The sequence below is a fragment of the Triticum aestivum genome, chromosome 5B (genome assembly GCF_018294505.1).
Source record: "Triticum aestivum cultivar Chinese Spring chromosome 5B, IWGSC CS RefSeq v2.1, whole genome shotgun sequence".
Classification (NCBI taxonomy): Eukaryota; Viridiplantae; Streptophyta; class Magnoliopsida; order Poales; family Poaceae; genus Triticum; species Triticum aestivum.
This window is the reverse complement of record NC_057807.1, coordinates 553475757-553496986: the sequence shown is the minus strand read 5'-3', so window position 1 is coordinate 553496986 and position 21230 is coordinate 553475757. Positions and strand designations below refer to the sequence as shown.

Here is a 21230-nt window from a genome sequence, read left to right as displayed (position 1 = left end):
ACTTCAAATTGTCATCGTGCTCCGAAGGCACCAATTAGGCTAATGCCACTGGCTCCGAAGGCAACATGCATATGTAGGAGAAATTGTATATAGCTATACATGTGTGTATGTGTGAATTAATTAATATGATGGTTTGTGAGACATTAATTGATGATATATATGCATGATTGGTTCTACTAGAAATTCTATATATATATATATATATATATATATATATATATATATATATCGTGTACAATGTGTAGTATCGTAAAATACCAGCAAATGAAAAAGAATTAAAATGGAAACATAAAATTAAATGAAAAAGAAATCATAAAACTAAAAACCCCCCAAATCTTATAGTACCGGTTGATCTTACCAACCGGTACTAAAGGGCTCCAGGCCCCTGGAGCTGGCTCGTGCCACGTGGTTTCCCTTTAGCACCGGTTCATGCTGAACCGGTACTAAAGGGGGGGGGCTTTAGTGCCCACACTTTAGTGCCGGTTATGGAACCGGCACTAAAGGGCCTTACGAACCGGTGCTATTGCCCGATTCTGCACTAGTGAGAATAACCTTGACACCGTATTTTTGCATAGGCCCGGGTGTAATTGATATCGTCTCGATATCGACATATTCCCTTTTTTAATTCTAATTGAAGTATATTTTTTTTCCTAAAAGAAACCTAAGAGATTTAGGAATATTACAACAACTAGAGATAATGGTAGTTTTGTACTTCTAGATAACACACATCACATGCTTGAAACTAGCACACCAAGTACTTGACCATCTTGTCGGTGTTTTTGTCTTTCAAAGGAAAGAGTGAAGCTCGATGGGAGGCTGCCCAGGAAAATATCGCCTTTGATCATTTCATGGGGAGCTCCTATCTTCAGGCACTCCTGCGAAACGTGCCTAGCTCAGATGGTTAGGTTCGTCGTAGTGAAACCAATCCATCAGGGTTCAAGTCCTAGACTTAACACAGGTCGGCTCATTTTTCTGTATTATTCCAGGCTTCCGATGCTTGTTCACTGGGAGGAGATATTCCCGTCAACTACGAAGGCGCATGTGGTGGTTTTCCCAATCTCAAAATTATATGTCAACACAATCATTCGAAGGTGCTCATAGGGGTAGGTAGTGTGTGCGATCGTTCATAGAGATAAATGTATGTCTGTATGTATGAGCGTCCGCATTAGTACTGTATGCTCATGTGGAGCATACGGCACACTACGACCCATTAGCGAGCTCGCTCCCAGTTGCCACTTCTCTCACTCTCGCTAGCTAAAAACCGACTTCATATTTTTTTTTATAGATTCGCATGCATTAAAATAATGTTCACAAATTTTAAAAAATCATGGATTTTAAAAAGTGTACAATTTTTTTGAAAAATAAACAGTAAATTTTAAATTTTGTGCTTTTTGAACAATCTTCATGAGTTTAATAATATATTCATGAATTTTAAAAACACAAAAATATAAAAAATTAATGAATTTTAAAAATATTTGGAAATTTTAAAAATTTGAAAAACATTCATGGCTCTTAAAAATAGTTCAATTTCTCTGAACGTTTATCTCCATGGCATCCATCTTTGAACATTTTCAAAAGTCATGACTTTTTTCAAATTTGTAAAATTATGATTTTTTTTGAGAAAATAGTTTTATATTCTTAGTTATAGGAGTTAGTTTGTAATGTCTTGGATCTATTATCCAAAGCCTTTCACCTATAATTTTATCAAGTTTGAATAAAGTTACAGGTCATCCTAAAAAATAGATGACTAGCCGTTCAATCGTGCAGTAATTTTGCGCAAATGCTACGTCTGGCCTACTGCAAGGCGCACACAGCATTCACCTCTAGCGATGCGGTGTGGACCATGGCCCAGTAGCGGACGAGGCAGTGTAGCGCGGGCGCGGCTATACCTCGCTTCTAGTCAACCTTCCGACTCGCTGAAGCACCTTGCAGTCGCTTGAGCGTACGGCCCAGCCCAGTGCACGGGGAAGCTACTGCCTCGTTTTTTAGTTTCTTTTCATTTGGTTTTCGTTTTTTCTTTCATTTATACCTCCAAATAATATAAATAAATATATTGCAAAAACAGTATATAAAATATTTCAAAAAATAGTAGCCTAACATTTGAAAAATGTTAAATGTACATAGAGAAAATGTTTATCATGTATACTACAAATGTACACAAAATATATATAATGTGTGTCTAAAAAGGTGACCTTGGTTTTAAAAATGTTAATCCATACATTAAAAAACTAAATAAACAACTATTTCAAAAAATTAATCAAGCATTTGAAAAATGTTAAATGTTTATAAGAAATGGCTACCATGTATTAGAAAGAATGTTAACCTTATATTTGAAATGTTTATAGAGCGTTTGAAAAACTATTAAATGTTTATAGAAAAAATATTCACCATGTATTTTAAAAATGTTAAACTTGTATTTGCAAATTTTTAATTAAGGATCTGACAAAAAAATAAAATGAGATTATATTTTTATCATGTACTAAAAAATGTTAATCTGATATTTGAAAAATGTTAATCAAGCATTTAAAAAAATGTTAAATATGTATAGAAAAAATGTTGCCATGTATTCAATAAATATTAATCTTGTATTTTCAAAATATTTAACGTGTGTTGGAAAAATGTATTAGATATATAGAAAATGTGTATAGAAAAAATGAAAACCCAATAAGAAAACAAAAGGAAACCAAAAGAAAAACGAGAAAATAAATCAACAAAACCGAAGAAAAAAGAAAAAAAGTAACAAGCTAGTGAAAGAAAAAGAAACAAAGAAAAACAAAGTAAATAAAAAGTTTGTAATACCAAGTAGAAACGAAGAAGAACCGTAAAAAAAACTAGGAAAAACAAAACAAAAAACCTGGAAAACCAGTGGAAATACAACTCTTTTTCTTAATAAGGTCGCGACCTGCTAATCTAACATGAAGCGGACAGTGGCCCAGTGGTTAGTAGCGCTTCCCTTCATGTGAGAGCTCCTACCATCTCACTATAAGCGAGATATAGCTCTTGCGGTGTAGCGCTGGTAAGTTTCATGTGGTTTTTTCATATTCATGATTTGGTTTTTCAAATTTCACTAACTTTTTTGAATCAACTTTTTTCAAATTCATGAAAAATGAATTTGTGATTTTTTTTTCAAAATTTTCAATGTTTTTTAATTCATTCTCTTCAAACCATAATTGTTTTTCAAATTTAGAATACCGGTGGCATCTTTTTCATTGAATAACAGAGCAATCCCGGAAAAAAGGCTGGCGAAAAAAGAGTATAGTGGGTGGCCAGGTGAGCAACCGCTTTGCCTTTTAGTGGATGGCACATGCACGCGGGCTCTTGTGCGCTACGACACTAATGAGCACTACAAGCGGTGAGAAGGAGCTCTCCTGAAATTGAGGTATACACGCTCTCCAAGAAGCTTTAGGCCTTTAGCCATTGGTTGACTAGTCCATAAAAATGAAAAGAATCATAATCAGTGTGGACACGGACACATGGCATCACCAGTTCTCCTAATTGTAATTCGTGATCTTCATCTTCACAGGTTTGTCTTGAAGCTTGACGACGTGGGTGTCTCTCCGCCTCCTTGGGCGTGTGTGACAATGAAGCATGAGCTTATCACTCTCTAGGCCTCTCATTCCTCGTATCCATATCCATATTACCAGAGCCACCCATTCGTTGAAGCATGTTAAATGTTAGTGCTCTGATTTCTACAATTCTACTTATGTATTTTCTTTCCTTGTCAGTTTTAGGGTTACTATAATGTTGCTTAAAATGAGTTTTCATGCACAATAAAAGAAAAAAAAAAGACTATCAATTTTCCAATTTCACACAAGGGCTCTCAAAATTATAGAGTTGACCCTGCCAGCACCATGGGACAGGTGAGAGATTATTATGGTCTCTCGTATGTTGCGTAGAACTATCACAGAGATTTTTTTTCTTGTTGCGAATTGAGTAAGAGAAAATTTGTTATAATATTTTTCATGGTGCCTTTTCTTGATAGTCTTGACAACTCGTGGAGCTAAAGCAAGACCAGATGGGCCATAGCCGGCTGAGCGCATAGCCAAAACATCAAATAGTATAGGTAAACTTGGGCCTTTTAAGAGAGAAAAATGTGTTTCCTTCATGATGGGCCACCTTGGCCTGCCCAATAATTTTTGGGTAGCTCTGCCACTAATCTCTTGACCAGGGGGTGCAATTACCTTTCACACATATATACCAGGGCGGTGCAGTTACCTTTCACACATATATCCTATATATATGAGGGCATGCAAATTAATCACATCATGAGGACATGCAACCAATCAACTTTCACTTACCATTTTTCATCACATGCAAGTCGTCCACATCATCGAGGGTGCATGTAATCATTCGACTTTTCACTTTCCATCATATGCAAGCCCTCCACAAACACACGCAAGCTCTTCACCTCATTATTTTTACTATTAGTTATCTTTCAACAACAAATAATTAAACTTGAAGGTCACGACAATATAACATGCATCCACCCTCCAGTTACATCTAGGTTTTCTATTGTCATATGTTGAGAATGTTGTATGGTATTATTCACATATATGCTATTTTTTTATAATTTCATTGCTTTAAATTTCCGTAGCAGTGTGTGTGACGTTTACCTAGTATAACTAGCAACGGAGCCAGCTCACTCGTAGAGCCTGGGTATAAATACTAACACACCTGGTCGGGACTTAGTTCATAGACGAAGGGTAGAGAACAAAACCGCTGTCTGGCGTATGAGTACACTTTATACATCTAGAACACCAGACACGTACGTGCACACTACACTTCATATGTGTGCTGCTATTTAGGGAGGCCTTCTCTTCCCTTTTGTTGACATCATCTTTTCCGCCAAAAAAGACCACATAATAATGAAACAACCCCATAGAGAAAATAACTGAGACTGCACACCACAGAGAAAACAACATAGACTGCAGTTCACTGACAAAATAGCCCATTCATGAAAATGAATACCATCATGCGTAGATACTGAAAATAACAACGAGTCGAGTCACATACAAAGTAGATGAACATATACCAACAAGCAAATAATAAGTACAGAGCTAATAGTCATCCCACATGCATGGAACAATACAAATAAATGGAATACAGGGAATACTACACCACTTATTCTAGAAATAGCACAGTGTGGCTCCGTATGGGGTCTCCTCCATCAACTGTCATATACAAGTATCCCATCAGTTGTGAGCTGTCGGTGGTTTGCACTTAGGAGGCGGCTTCGGTTTCGGTTCATTAGGCTTGGGCTCCGGCTTTGGTTCGGGTTTCGGCATTGGCTCGGGCTTAGGATCTGGCTTCGGTTTGGAGCAGGGCTTGGGCTTTGGCTTTGGTTTTGGCATCGGCTTGGGCTTGGGTTCTGGTTCAGGTTTCTGTCCAGGCTTTGGTTCGGGTTTGGGCAGCGGTTCAGGTTTGCAGGGCTCTGACTCTGGGTGTGGCATAGGTTTGGGCATTGGCTCTGGTTTGGGTTCTGGCTTTGGCTCTAGCTCTGCGAACTTCTCAACAACAGCAAGGCCTCGGCCAGCCGTAGCTGCTTGGTTGAAAGAGGAAGCTGCAACTATCCCGATGAGGAGCACGGCAAGGAGGCGATGCTTCGCCATTGCTGCCTACTTCTTGTGCTTGCAGTTAGTGTTGCACCTGCTGTGCTTTGTGTGTGTGTTGTGTGAGAACTGAAGGTACATATTGTGTGGTTTTATAGGCTGGGTGAAACAAACCAGATCTGGAGGCTGCATTAATTAGCATTGCAGTTACCTAGCTGGAGTGACAAGTAGTACTGTATAACATGTCGGTGGAGTTATATTGGTTGATTAGTTGATTACAAATGAAGAAACCACACGTAGGTAGCTAGACGTGTTAATAAGTACAGCTGGATTCTGCGTGTGTGTCTTTTGTGGTGGTAGTACGTGTGAGTAACAATATTTTTACTCTATTAGTTGCATCCTCGTGGTAATAGAATTATGTTAGTCGCCTTGTCCAGTGGATTCTGCGTGCGTGTCTCCATCTGATGATAGTAGGGTGGGTAACAATATTTTTACTTTATCAGTTGCCTCCTCGTAGTAATAGAATTCTGTTAGTTGCCTTGTCAATCCCGTGCTCACACGTCCATGTGACCGGCCATCATTTAGAAATTAAGATAGACAGTGTACACGTTTGTGCAATGCAATACAAAGTAAAAAGCAATCGCTGCAGTTCAATTCACAATCGAAAGGAAAGCTCTCCGGAAAAGAACTGGCCCGATTGTGCAGTCACCTCGTGCGTGAGCTTCACCACCTGTTAGGACGCCCCAAGGCTCCATGGTTTGCTTAGTAGACCGAGTTTTCGCTGACTCTCAGTGTTTTCTCAAGCACTCCCTCTGGCCCGGTATACTGTGCACAGTTTCAAAATGGTAGATACCAATGACAATTTTATCATGCGTAATGTCTCAAATTATTAAATCTAACTCTCCGACAAACTAACCTATTTTGATGCTGCATGCCCCTGATTCTCCAGCCTCATGCATGAGTGTGTTTTAGTTATGCATGTATGATTTTCCAAAAAAGACTCCATGAAGCTGGAGCTCCAAAACTAATGGGGTTGCTAAGTTTAGCACCGCCATATATTCGGATAGAGTAAGGATTATATGTGCTAATGTTTTTTTCCTCTGTTTATCATATTTTGACTCAAGAGGGTTTCATTGTAATTCTTAGTTATATGAGTTATTTTGTAATTTCTTGTATCTATGATCCAAAGCATTGTAGCTATAATTTTGTTGAGTTTGAATTAAGTTACATGTCTTTCTAATAACTAGCTAGCCGACAGTTTGTTCAATGCGTGCGGTCATTTTGCGCAAATGCTATGTCTCTGGCGATGCGGTGTGGGCTGTGGCCCAGTAGTGGTGGAGGTGTGTAGCATTTGTTTGTTTCTTGTGATTTCATAACGTTTTGTCCGGTTTTTTATTTCTCTTGTTTATTGGGTTTGTTTAGGTTTTTCATTTTTGGTTTCTCTTTTACTTTTCCTATTCATTGTTTCATGTTTTTTTTTCTATTTTTCAAATACACACTGAAATTATTAAAAATAATAAACATTTTCAGATACACATATAATATTTTTTTAATACAAGTTTGATTGTTTTATAAATACATGATGAACATTTTTTATATACCACAAACATCTTTCCAAAACTGTAATAACGCATTTTTTATATTTCATGAATATTTTAATATGGCCATGAACAATATTCTAAACATGTGAAAAAATTGAAATGTACTGTTCTTTTTGAAAAATGCGAATATATTTTTCTTAATCTCTGGAACAATTTGTAAGACAAGTTGAACATTTTTCTTAATAAGATTACGGAAAAAATCTGATCTACTTATCAACCATCATGTCAGTACAAGAACACCAGAGGTAACAGAACTTATGTCCTGGTCCGTAGACCACCTAGCGATGTCTACAATCACTCGAGCAAGGCGAAGGCGTACTACCATCATTGGCCCTCCCTCATCGGAGTTGGGCAATGTTCACTCATGTTTTTACAAAATGTTCATCGTGTATGAAAAACATGTTTATTGTGTATATAAAAATCGTTGTGTATTTTTTAGAAAATATTGTGATTTCAAAGGTTCATCATGTATTAAAATAAATCTTCATCCATATTGTTCAAGATATTCATAGTGTATATTTTCAGAAAAATATGAACACTTTTGTAATTGCATGTGTATTTCAAAAATGTTTCATATTTTGAAAACATTTTATAAATACGTGATGAACATTTTTAAAGTACATGAACACTTATTAAACTATATGATCACCCATATATGTTATAGAGCGTTTTCTAGAAAATTAGGAAAAATGAAAAGAAAAATGTGAAAATAAGAACAAAAAAATCCTACTCGTTAGAGTGAGGCATCTGCCCCTATAGAAAAAATGTTGGGATTTGCCCATACCGTGGATCTATAGTCAAATTCTGTTCTACGCCGCGCTAAAAGTGGAAATATGCTATTTAGCATTGGTTTCCAAGTTATTGGTAAAAAGCGCACACACCTCTTCCTTCAATAGATTATAAAAGGGCTGCCCAATCTATGGCATTCACATGAGAGGAAGCTCCCTCCTGTCGGTTTTAGGAAGCTTCCAGAAGCTTATGGGCCAACTTTGGTTATGGAAACTTTCGGCCTGATTTTTCTTTTTTAGTCTTCTGGCTTTTTTCAAATGAGCTCTCCTAAAATTAAGGTATACACGCTCTCCAAGAAGCTTTAGGCCTTTAGCCTTGGTTGAACTGGTCCATAAAAAGGAAAATAATCATAATCGGTGTGCGACATGGACACATGGCATCACCAGTTCTCCTAATTGTAATTCGTGATCTTCATCTTCACAGGTTTGTCTCGTAGCTTGACGACGTGAGTGTCTTGCCGCCTCCTCGGGTGTCTGTGACAACAAAGCATGAACTTGTCACTCTCTAGGCCTCTCATTCCTCGTATCCATATCCATATTACCAGAGCCACCCATTCGTCGAAGCATGTTAAATGTTAGTGCTCTGATTTCTAAAATTCTACTTATGTATTTACTTTCCTTGTCAGTTTTAGGGTTACTATAATGTTGCTTAAAAGGAGTTTTCATGCACAATAAAAGAAAAAAAGACTATCAATTTGCCAATGTCACACAAGGGCTCTCAAAATTATAGAGTTGACCCTGCCAGCACCATGGGACGGGTGAGAGATTATTATGGTCTCTCGTATGTTGCATAGCACTATCACCGAGAGATTTTTCTTATTGCGAGTTGAGTAAGAGAAAATTTGTTATAGTAATTTTCATGGTGCCTTTTCTTGATAGTCTTGACCACTGGTGGAGCTAAAGCAAGGCAGATGGGCCATAGCCGGCCCAGCCCATAGCCAAAACATCAAAGAGTATAGTTGAACTTGGGCCTTTTCACTAGTAGAGAAACACCTAATAGTCCCGGTTCGTAAGGGCCTTTAGTCCCGGTTCATGAACCGGGACTAATGGGTCGTTACTAATACCTCCACCCATTAGTCCCGGTTCAAACACGAACCGGGACCAATGTGCCTCCACGTGGCCCTGTGCGCCGAGCCCAGTCAGGGGGCCTTTGGTCCCGGTTGGTGGTACCAACCGGGACCAAAAGGCATCCACGCGTCAGCCTTCCAGTGGCTGGGGTTTTTGTTTTTTTTGAAAGGAGCGGGGGGGGGGGGGTTGGGGGTTTTGGGGGGTTAATTTAGGTGTTTCATATATTGTGTTAGCTAGCTAATTAATAGAGAGAAGTGTCCTCTCTTATGTCCGTGCTTGGTCGACGCTACGTACTATATATACATAAGTGATCGAGAGAACCATTGAGTACAGAAGTTCGTCATGCATACCGAGAGAAGTGATCGATCGACCTCTCCTTCTCCGAGAGATTGGTCGAACAACAAGTTTTCGTATATCATGTATCCGACGCTACTGGCTACATACATGTACAATATGTATAAGATCTCTTAATTACAATCCCCTAGCAATTGAAATCAATTTCCACATGGTATTCTCCGGCTTTATTGATGACGTGGTCAACAAAGAATCCCGCCAATTCCTCTTGAATTGCTTTCATGCGATCTGGTTCTAGGAGTTCATTCCGCATCTGCCACGTCTAATTTGAAGAAGGGGGTTAATTAATACATATATATGAATGAAACTCAACAGAAATGATGGTGTAATAAAATTAAATTGTGAATATTATTGCTTACACACTTCATATTATCTTTGAGAGTAGCCCCACTTGTTTTTCAAAGTCGCGTTGTGGATGAACTCGCACACGTACTATCCACAGAAATCATTCCCTTCTTCCTGCCACAAGCACTTTACGAGAAATAGAGGTCAATCAAACTGATAATGAAGCATTATAAATGGCATTGATGAAAGTATAGCTATAGAATCAACGGGAGATGCGCGCAACTAGCTAGCCAGTAGTACTTACTTTCGGGTATGTATATCGCAGCTCCTTCGGCAGTCCCGGAGCTTGTGCGGTGAACTGTTTCCAAGCCCTGCAAGACAAAGAAAATAATTATTATTACTTGAGATATCAGGAAATGAACAAAAAGTTGCCGATATGGTGCGATAATGATCGATTGAACTTACTTGCTGAGCATTTCAGTCATGTCCGCATAGGTTTTGGGATCTTTCCGTCTCGAGTCTAAGACGGTTACTAGTCCACGCTCAAGCTTAATCTCCAGAAGAATATAGTGGTACCTGCGCACGCATGCATAACTCATTAATTACATTACTATAACCTCGCTCGAGTAATAAGGGAAACCGAATATGCACACGACAGTAACACTCACTTGCCGTTGTAAGGAAAGAGTATGGTATCTTTGTTTTGATTTTTGATCAACGATTGTAGCAAGTTGTCCTCGGCCTCTTTGACGTCCTTTTTAACCAGAAATTCATCTATGATATTTGTGTTAATAAACCCAATATCATAAATTTCTTATTTTTTGCACTCGACGATCTTCAGTCTGCATAATATATTGAGGATAATTAATTATAAATACATGAAATGAAAGAGACGAGCTATATATAGAGACTTAATGACAGAAATAGTACTTACAGACAGTAGCAAAAGACCATTAGTTTATCGAGGGCCTTTTGATTGAAGAACGCGAAGAACTCATCAAATGGAACAGTCAACAGATCATTTGCAACGAGGTCGTGCTCCTCTTTAATATTCAGATACAAAGCATTCGTACCCCCAGACTCTCTGCAGGTTTCCATGTACCAATTATGGAATCTTCGCATCATTGTTGTCAGAGATTTTTCATCTTTGACGAGAGGCTTCCCGTACTCGTATCTGTGTTCGTCCACCTCCAAGAAATCAGGAAGTTGATCGTCAGGCAGGTAATCTGCAAGATTGCCATAACCGGCCACCGTCTCCGGAGCATTAGACACATTGAGAGGGGGGCACGATTGCTGTGCTTGTTCGCCGAGCTGGGCAATTTTTTCCCCTTTGCTTGTTCTTTTAACCTTTTAGCACTGACAGTAGTTCCCGACCGCTGGGCTTGGAGATATGTCTGTTCAGTAATGCGCTCATAGTTGGTTCTCGGCGGAGACTTTGGTGGTTTCCTCAGGGTATCGATAGTGCGCTTTGCTTTCACCAGATCTACCTTCTCCTCCGGAGGTGGATGTCTATTTGCTTTCACCCCTTCAAAGAACTCCTTCACGTGGGTCCGCCCAATTCTATCGTTTTCCTCCTCGGTCCTCTCGTATGGTAACTTCTCTAGAGGCTTGAGAGGTGGACCGTATCTGTATTGCCTCCCGCCTCTGGTTGTGCTGCTAGACATCGGAGCAGACGGAGCGGCTGCGGTGTCTGTCTTCTTTCGTGCTTGCTTACGAGGCGGAGGAGAAGGAGTACGACGCGCCAGAGCAGCCGGGGCGGCGGCGGGTCTCTTCCGCCCTTGCTGGCGAGGCGGAGAAGGAGGAGGCTGCTGGCTGCTCGGGAGCGCCGGCACAGGCGAAGAAGGAGGCGGAGTGCCGCCACGCGTCGGAGAAGGAGGTGGAGTGCCGCCACGCGTTCCCTGATCGTCACTCGCCGGAGGAGGAGGCGGAGTGCCCTGACTCGCCGGAGGAGGAGGAGGAGGAGGCAGAGGCGTCCAGTTCGGAAGGTTGATGAGCTCCTTCCGCCATAGGCATGGAGTCTTCAGAGCAGAACCCATCCTAGTCTCCCCTTCACCGGTAGGGTGGTCAAGCACGAGGTCCTCAAATCCCTCCGTTATTTTATCCACCATCACCTTAGCATATCCTTCTGGAATCGGCCGGCAGTGATAAGTTGCTCCGGATCCACTAGGATAAACAGAGCCAACAGCCGCCTTGACCTTCAAATTCATCCATCGCGCCATAATGTGGCAATGTTGAGACTCCATGATAGCATCCACGGGATAGCTGGCAGGAGCCGTCAAGACATGCTCCGGCTGAAGAAGCTCGATGGAAGCCACGCCGCTTCTCCGCTGAGATGGCGGGGTAGCTTCGGGGGAAGCTTCGGTAGGTCATTTGCTGCGATCTGCTGCTTCTCGTTCCTCTTCTCGTTCCTCTAGCCCCATTACCCTTTCGTGCAGCGCCTGCAGTTGGCCCTGCTCCAGTTTCTTCCTCCTCTCGTGGGTTTTGTAACCCCCTGCGTCCGGAAAACCAACCTTCCATGGAATGGAGCCTGTCGTGCCTCGTGTCCGTCCAGGGTGCTCAGGATTCCCGAGGGCCATTGTGAGCTCGTCCTTCTCCCTGTCTGGTACGAACGTCCCTTTCTGCGCTGCATTGATATAGTGTCGAAGGTTCTTGACTGGTATTTCCAGTTGCTCGTCCGTCCAACGGCACATCCCTGATACAGGGTCCAAGGTTCCGCCAGCCCTGAAGAACCAAGTCCGGCAACAGTCTGGCCATCTCATTATCTCTGGTTCGATCCCTTTTTCAAGCAGATCATTCTCCTCCTTGGACCACTTAGGCCGGGCTTTGAGGTAGCCACCTGACCCCGTGCGATGGTGAAGCTTCTTCTTCGCAGCATTTTGCTTGTTCGTCGCCGACATCTTCTTACTCTTTTCCGATGTCTTGTGGGCCACAAATGCGGGCCAGTGATCTTTGATCTTCTCATATTTGCCGATGAATTCTGGTGTCTTTTTTTTCCGACAAAATGATTCAACTCTTTCCTCCACCTCCTGAATAGGGTTGCCATCTTCTTAAGAGCAGACGACTTGATTAATTGCTCTTTAACTGGCTTCTCCGGATCCTCCTCTGGCGGTAGGGTGAAATTTGCCTTCAGCTGAGTCCAAAGACCTTCTTTCTGCATATCATTGACATAAGACACCTCAGGGTCGTCCTTAGGCTTATACCATTGCTGGATGCTGATTGAGATCTTGTCCCTAACAAGAACCCCGCACTGAGCAGAAAATGCGTTCTTTGTCCGGATGGGTTCAATCGGTTCGCCGTCGGGCGCGATTTCTATGATCTCAAACCTTTCATCCGAGCTCAACTTTTTCTTCGGGCCTCGTCTCCTTACCGAAGTTGTGCTCGATCCGGAGGGCTAGAAATTAAAAGGAAGAAAGCCGAGAATAATTAATATATGTACATATACCAAAACAATGAATGCATTAATTAACTAGTCAGCACGGGCTTAACTACTATATATATACCTGGCTGGACTCGGTTCAGTCACCGGAGTAGTCAGCACGGTCTCCTTCTTGTACCTCCATTGGGTCATCACCGGAGCCATCATGAACATAGCCCTCTTCTTGTACCGGCATTAATGAGCCGGAGCCATCATGAACATAGCCCTCTTCTTCACCCAGTCCTTCCTGACCAACGACGTCGTTGAAAAATGACGCAATGACATCAGTTCCTTCTGCGATCATCTCCCCCAACATCGCTTCTAGTGCTTCGTCTCGGTAGTGCTCCATAGTTTCTGCAAATATTTACAACATGTCAATTATTATTCAAACATGGTACAGATGGATATATATTAGTGGCAAACGTAGAACTAGCTAGCTAATCACAATAAGGAATCATGTTAGTGGCCTCGACGCTGCTTCTCTAGGGTTTGGGATCGCCTCGACACAACGCTTCAAGGGTTAGGGGTGGCCTCGACGACAACGCTCTTTTAACTTGGTAAATTTGGGTGGCCTCGAGAGTTTTGGTCGAGCGAGAGGGCCGAGGGGGGTGCTGCCGTTGTATAGGTTATCACGGTCGAGAGGGGGTATATATATCGACCGCCCCTCATGTCGAAGTTATCTCGAGGGGGCGGCGAGGGCGAAGGCGAGCAGCCTGACGGCGACAGACCCGATAAAACATAAGAAAACAAAGAAGAAATAAAAAGAGGAGAAGAAGAAAGGAATAGAGGAGAAGATCGAAGAAAAAAAGAAGAAAAAAAAGAGGAGGAGAAGAAAAAAAAATTAGAATTTTTTCTATTTTTTCTTCTTCTCCTCTATTCCTTTCTTCTTCTCCTCTTCTTTTTCTTCTTTTTTTTCTTCTTATTTATTTCTCCTCTTCTTTTCCTCTCCTCTTCTTCTCCTTTCTTCCTCTTCTTATTTTCCTTTTCCCTCTCATTCTTTTTCTTCTTCTTCTTCCTTCTTCCTCTTTTCTTCCTTTTCCTTATTTTACTTTTTCCTCTACACTAACCTAATTAAAATGCACTAACCTAAAATCGATATCTACTAACAACCTAAATAAAAAATTAATACATCTATGAAAAAACATATATAAATAAAAAAAATGCTATGAACATTATATTCATACATACATAGCCACATCCATTCATCATATAGCTACCACATACATATATACATTAATTATATATATGAAAAAAATACAGTGAACAAAAAAATACACATGTATGTATGAAAAAAAAGCACTGAACACAGAGCCTCGACGGCGGCGGCTCACAACGGGGGCGGACGACGAGGGCGAGGGCGGCGGCGGCGAGGGCGTCGGCGACGACCACGGCGGGCCGGTGCAGGGGCGTGGCTGGCGACGACGGCGACGGTGACGGCGACGACGGGCGCGGGCGACGACGACGGCGTCGGCGGGGGCAGCTGCGGGTGGCGTCGGGGCAGCGCCTCGCGGCGACGGGGCAGGGGCGACGACGGGGGCGCGCGGACGGCGTCGGCGGGGGCGGCTGCGGGCGGCGTCGGGGCAGCGCCTGGCGGCGACGGGGCAGGGGCGACGACGGGGGCGCACGGACGGCGTCGGCGGGGGCGGCTGCGGGCGGCGTCGGGGCAGCGCCTGGCGGCGACGGGGCAGGGGCGACGACGGGGGCGCGCGGACGGCGTCGGGGCGGCGCGCGGACAACGTCTGGGCGGTGGGCGGCGTCGGGGCAGCGGACGGCGTCGATCTGGGCAGCCTGGCGGCGTCGATGAGCTCGGCGTCGTCGGGCGGGCCGGGGGCAACTAGCGATGTGTTCGTCAAATTTTCCTAAGTGCTGTATATATATCAAGGGCATTAGTCCCGGTTCGTGAGGCCAACCGGGACTAATGCCCCCTTTAGTCCCGGTTGGTACCACCAACCAGGACCAAAGGCCTCTTTTCAGCAGCCAAAGGGCGGGAAGCGGCGACCTTTGGTCCCGGTTGGTGGCACCAACCGGGACTAAAGGCCCTTTAGTCCCGGTTGGTGCCACCAACCGGGACCAAAGGACCCTGTGCTGCCCGTGTCGGGGCCAAAGTTTAGTCCCACCTTGCTAGTTGAGAGGGGCGCGCAGTGGTTTATAAACCCCACTGCAGCACCCCTCTCGAGCTCCTCTCCACCGTAGGCTTGCGGGCCTAATTGCTACTGCTTTGCCTGATGGGCCTTCTGTGCCTACTGCGGGCCTGAATCCTGGCCCATGGTAGGGTTTCTAGTCGTATTCAGGCCGTGGGGGCCCAGTAGGAGGCATTTTTTTTGTTTTCTTTCTTGCTTTATTTATTTTATTTTGTTTCTACTTACAACAAAATACTTATTGTTGCTATTTTTAATTATTTTCCAGCTTTTTTGTTTTGTTTTCTGCATTATTTATTTTCTTTTGTTTTTTGCTTTATTTTTTAATTCTTTTTGCTTTTAGTTTTAGAAAAATTATAAACTTTCTATTAGTGCCATTAGTTTTCAAATTTGAAAACACTTTTTTGTTTTTTTGTTTTCTTTCTTGCTTTATTTATTTTATTTTGTTTCTACTTACAACAAAATACTTATTGTTGCTATTTTTAATTGTTTTTTTGTTTTGTTTTCTGCATTATTTATTTTCTTTTGTTTTTTGCTTTATTTTTTAATTCTTTTTGCTTTTAGTTTTAGAAAAATTATAAACTTTCTGTTAGTGCCATTAGTTTTCAAATTTGAAAATACTTTTTTTGTTTTTTTATTTTCTTTCTTGCTTTATTTATTTTATTTTGTTTCTACTTACAACAAAATACTTATTGTTGCTATTTTTAATTGTTTTTTTGTTTTGTATTCTGCATTATTTATTTTCTTTTGTTTTTTGCTTTATTTTTTAATTCTTTTTGCTTTTAGTTTTAGAAAAATTATAAACTTTCTATTAGTGCCATTAATTTCCAAATTTGAAAACACTTTTTTTTGTTTTTTTGTTTTTTTCTTGCTTTGTTTCTAATGAAATATGAAAAAGTTGAAAGTTGGCATGGTATCATAAATTCACCCACATATATAGCATGTGCATGTACAAAATGGACAATGGTATCATACTCGTGTGTTACAAAGTTGGCATGGTATCATCATAATAGTTGCGGGAGAAAGTCTTCACTTTTTCTTCGCTTGTGTCATTTGCTTATTGCGCCGTAACCATGGATAATCTTCATCGCTTATCAGGATGCTGGGGTCAGCCTTGACTTTGAAGGGAGGAATTTCATGAAACTTTTTATAATCTTCAGAAATGTCTGTCTTGCCCTCCACTCCCACGATGTCCCTTTTTCCTGAAAGAACTATGTGGCACTTTGGCTCATCGTATGATGTATTCGCTTCCTTATCTTTTCTTTTTCTCGGTCTGGTAGACATGTCCTTCACATAGATAACCTGTGACACATCATTGGCTAGGACGAACGGTTCATCACTGTACCCAAGATTTTTCAGATCCACTGTTGTCATTCCGTACTGTGAGTCTACCTGTACCACGCCTCCTGACAGATTGACCCATTTGCACTTAAACAAAGGGACCTTAAAATCATGTCCGTAGTCAAGTTCCCATATGTCCACTATGTAACCATAATATGTGTCCTTTCCCCTCTCGGTTGTTGCATCAAAGCGGACACCGCTGTTTTGGTTGGTGCTCTTTTGATCTTGGTCAATCGTGTAAAATGTATTCCCATTTATCTCGTATCCTTTCCAAATCGTAACAGTCGAAGATGGTCCCCTGGACAACAAGTACAGCTCATCACAAACAGTGTTGTCACCTCTGAGACGTGCTTCCAACCAACTACTAAAAGTCCTGATGTGTTCACATGTAATCCAGTCGTCGCAGTGCTCCGGGTGTTTGGAGCGCAGACTGTTCTTATGTTCATCGACATACGGGGTCACCAAGGTAGAGTTCTATAGAACTGTGTAGCGTGCTTGAGACCAAGAATATCCGTCCCTGCATATTATTGAGTCCCTTCCAAGCGTGCCTTTTCAAGTCAGTCTCCCCTCATACCGCGATTGAGGGAGACCTATCTTCTTAAGGCCAGGAATGAAGTTAACACAAAACCCGATGACATCCTCTGTTTGATGGCCCATGGAGATGCTTCCTTCTGGCCTAGCGCGGTTACGGACATATTTCTTTAGGACTCCCATGAACCTCTCAAAGGGGTACATATTGTGTAGAAATACGGGGTCCAGAATGACAATCTCGTCAACTAGATGAACTAGGACGTGCGTCATGATATTGAAGAAGGATGGTGGGAACACCGGCTCGAAGCTGACAAGACATTGCACCACATCACTCCTTAGCCTTGGTATGATTTCTGGATCAATCACCTTTTGAGAGATTGCATTGAGGAATGCACATAGCTTCACAATGGCTAATCGGACGTTTTCCGGTAGAAGCCCCCTCAATGCAACCGGAAGCAGTTGCGTCATAATCACATGGCAGTCATGAGACTTTAGGTTCTGAAACTTTTTCTCTGACATATTTATTATTCCTTTTATATTCGACGAGAAGCCAGTCGGGACCTTCATACTAAGCAGACATTCAAAGAAGATTTCCTTCTCTTCTTTGGTAAGAGCATAGCTGGCAGGGTCTTCATACTGCTTTGGAGGCATGCCGTCTTTTTCGTGCAAACGTTGCAGGTCCTCCCGTGCCTCAGCTGTATCTTTTGTCTTCCCATACACGCCCAAGAAGCCTAGCAGGTTCACGCAAAGGTTCTTCGTCACGTGCATCACGTCGATCGAAGAGCGGACCTCTAGGTCTTTCCAGTAGGGTAGGTCCCAAAATATAGATTTCTTCTTCCACATGGGTGCGTGTCCCCCAGCGTCACTCGGAACAGCTAGTCCGTCGGGACCCCTTCCAAAGATTACGTGTAAATCATTGACCATAGCAAGTACGTGATCACTGGTACGCATGGCGGGCTTCCTCCGGTGATCTGCCTCGCCTTTGAAATGCTTGCCTTTCTTTCGACATTGATGGTTGGTCGGAAGAAATCGACGATGGCCCAGGTACACATTCTTCCTGCAGCTTCCCAGGTATATACTATCGGTGTCAAGTAAACAGTGCGTGCATGCGTGGTATCCCTTGTTTGTCTGTCCTGAAAGGTTACTGAGAGCGGGCCAATCGTTGATGGTCACGAACAGCAACGCCTTTAGGTGAAATTCCTCCTGTTTGTGCTCATCCCACGTACGTACACCGTTTCCATTCCACAGCTGTAAAAGTTCTTCAACTAATGGCCTTAGGTACACATCAATGTCGTTGCCGGGTTGCTTAGGGCCTTGGATGAGAATTGGCATCATAATGAACTTCCGCTTCATGCACATCCAAGGAGGAAGGTTATACATACATAGAGTCACGGGCCAGGTGTTGTGATTGCTGCTCTGCTCCCCGAAAGGATTAATGCCATCCGCACTTAAAGCAAACCATACGTTCCTTGGGTCACTTGCAAACTCATCCCAGTACTTTCTCTCGATTTTTTCTCCACTGCGACCCGTTAGCGGGTGCTCTCAACTTCCTGTCTTTCTTACGGTCCTCACTGTGCCATCACATCAACTTGGCATGCTCTCCGTTTCTGAACAGATATTTCAACCGTGGTATTATAGGAGCATACCACATCACCTTCGCAGGAACCCTCTTCCTGGGGGGCTCGCCGTCAACATCACCAGGGTCATCTCGCTTGATCTTATACCGTAATGCACCACATACCGGGCATGCGTTCAGATCCTTGTACGCACCGCGGTAGAGGATGCAGTCATTAGGGCATGCATGTATCTTCTGCACCTCCAATCCTAGAGGGCATACGACCTTCTTTGCTGCGTATGTACTGTCGGGCAATTCGTTATCCTTTGGAAGCTTCTTCTTCAATATTTTCAGTAGCTTCTCAAATCCTTTGTCAGGCACAACATTCTCTGCCTTCCACTGCAGCAATTCCAGTACGGTACCGAGCTTTGTGTTGCCATCTTCGCAATTGGGGTACAACCCTTTTTTGTGGTCCTCTAACATGCGATCGAACTTCAGCTTCGCCTTTTGACTTTCGCATTGCGTCCTTGGATCGACAATGACCCGGCGGAGATCATCATCATCGGGCACATCGTCTGGTTCCTCTTGATCTTCAGCAGCTTTGCCTGTTGCAGCATCATCGTGCACATCGTCTGGTTCCTCTTGATCTTCAGTAGCATCACCGTATTCAGGGGGCACATAGTTGTCATCGTACTTTTCTTCTTCGTCGTCTTCCATCATAACCCCTATGTCTCCGTGCCTCGTCCAAACATTATAGTGTGGCATGAAACCCTTGTAAAGCAGGTGGGTGTGAAGGATTTTCCGGTCAGAGTAAGACTTCGTATTCCACATATAGGGCATGGACAACACATAAAACCATTCTGCTTGTTTGCCTCAGCCACTTCGAGAAATTCATGCACGCCCTTAATGTACTCGGAGGTGTGTCTTGAACCGTACATCCATTGCCGGTTCATCTGCGTGCATTATATATAATTAAGTGTGTCAAAAATCATTACAGAACATCATGAATAGATAATTAAGTGACCAAATTAATAGAAGTTCATCATCACATTAAAACCAAAGTACATACATAGTTCTCATCTAACAACATAAAGCTCTGCAGAGCATCTAAATTAATTAAACCATACATTGAAACTATGTAAAATATTTCAATGCAAAAACAAATGCGATCATAATCGCAACCAATGTAACAACTGATCCAACGGCATAATGATACCAAGCCTCGGTATGAATGGCATATTTTCTAATTTTTCTAATCTTCAAGCGCATTGCATCCATCTTGATCTTGTGATCATCCACGACATCCGCAACATGCAACTCCAATATCATCTTCTCCTCCTCAATTTTTCTATTTTTTCCTTCAAGAAACTGTTTTCTTCTTCAACTAAATTTAACCTCTCGACAATAGGGTCGGTTGGAATTTCCGGTTCAACAACCTCCTAGATAAATAAAATCTATGTCACGTTGGTCGGCATAATTGTCATAAACAATAGATGAACCAATAGTTATGAAAAGATAATATATACCACATCCGAATCATAGACAGGATGAGGACCGACGGGGGCGGATACCAAAACCATCGCACTATATAAGATGCAATAATAAAAGTAAGAAAATTATACAAGTATCTATATAAACATACAAGTAAGAATTTTTTTTCCTTTCAGAAAGAAGATAAGAACAAGAGGCTCACCACGGTGGTGCCGGCGACGAGATCAGCGCGGGCGATCGACGACGGTGAAGACGGGGACGGGACGTGACGGACCGCTAAACGTAGACAAATATTGAGGAAAATGGAGCTTGGAGGTCGAGCTTGGAGAGGAGAAAGCTTAAGTAGTGTGCCTCGGGCATTCCATCAAACACCTCGTGTGCATAGGAGGTGAGCTAGAGCACCACAAAGCTCTCTCCTCGCCGTCCACGAAAAACAGAGCAGTGAGAGTGCTCTGCTCGCGGGCGAGGGGTATATATAGGCAATTAATTGGTCCCGGTTCGTGGCTTGAACCGGGACGAAAGGGAAGCCTTTGGTCCCGGTTCATGCCACCAACCGGGACCAGTGGTGGTGGGCCAGGAGCAAGGCACATTGGTCCCGGTTCGTCCCACCAACCGGGACCAAAAGGTCCAGATGAACCGGGACCAATGGCCCACGTGGCCCGGCCGGCCCCCGGGGCTCACGAACCGGGTCCAATGCCCCCATTGGTCCCGGTTCTGGATTGAACCGGGACTAAAGCGCTGACCCGGCCTGGACCAATGCCCCCTTTTCTACTAGTGTTTGAGAGATAAAAATGTGTTTTCCTTCAGGATGGGCCGCCTCGGCCTGCCCAATATTTTGCGGGTAGTTCCGCCACTAATCTCTTGACCAGGGGGTGCAATTACCTTTCACACATACTCCCTCCGTTCCAAAATAGATGACTCAACTTTGTACTACTTTTGTACTAAAGTTAGTACAAAGTTGAGTCATCTATTTTGGAACGGAGGGAGTGTATACCAGAGGGGGGGGGGTGCAGTTACCTTTCACACATATATCCTATATATCTAAGTAAGTCATCAAATTTAAATGCACGTGAAAATTAATCACATCATGAAGGACATGCAACCAATCAACTTT

At 42.8% G+C, this 21230-nt stretch overlaps 1 protein-coding gene across 1 annotated transcript; it reads right to left on the bottom strand.

Moving 5' to 3' along the window:
* Positions 1-4951: 4951 nt before the first annotated feature.
* LOC123116896 (protein TsetseEP) lies at positions 4952-5666 on the bottom strand. The gene has a single exon (XM_044537767.1). The coding sequence runs from the start codon at positions 5607-5609 to the stop codon at positions 5193-5195; it is 417 nt and encodes a 138-aa protein (XP_044393702.1). The 5' UTR covers positions 5610-5666; the 3' UTR covers positions 4952-5192.
* Between the last annotated feature and the right edge of the window lie 15564 nt (positions 5667-21230).

Bases quoted from the DNA above. Each gene is read 5' to 3' on its own strand.
- LOC123116896 (XM_044537767.1), bottom strand. From the start codon at position 5,609: ATGGCGAAGCATCGCCTCCTTGCCGTGCTCCTCATCGGGATAGTTGCA.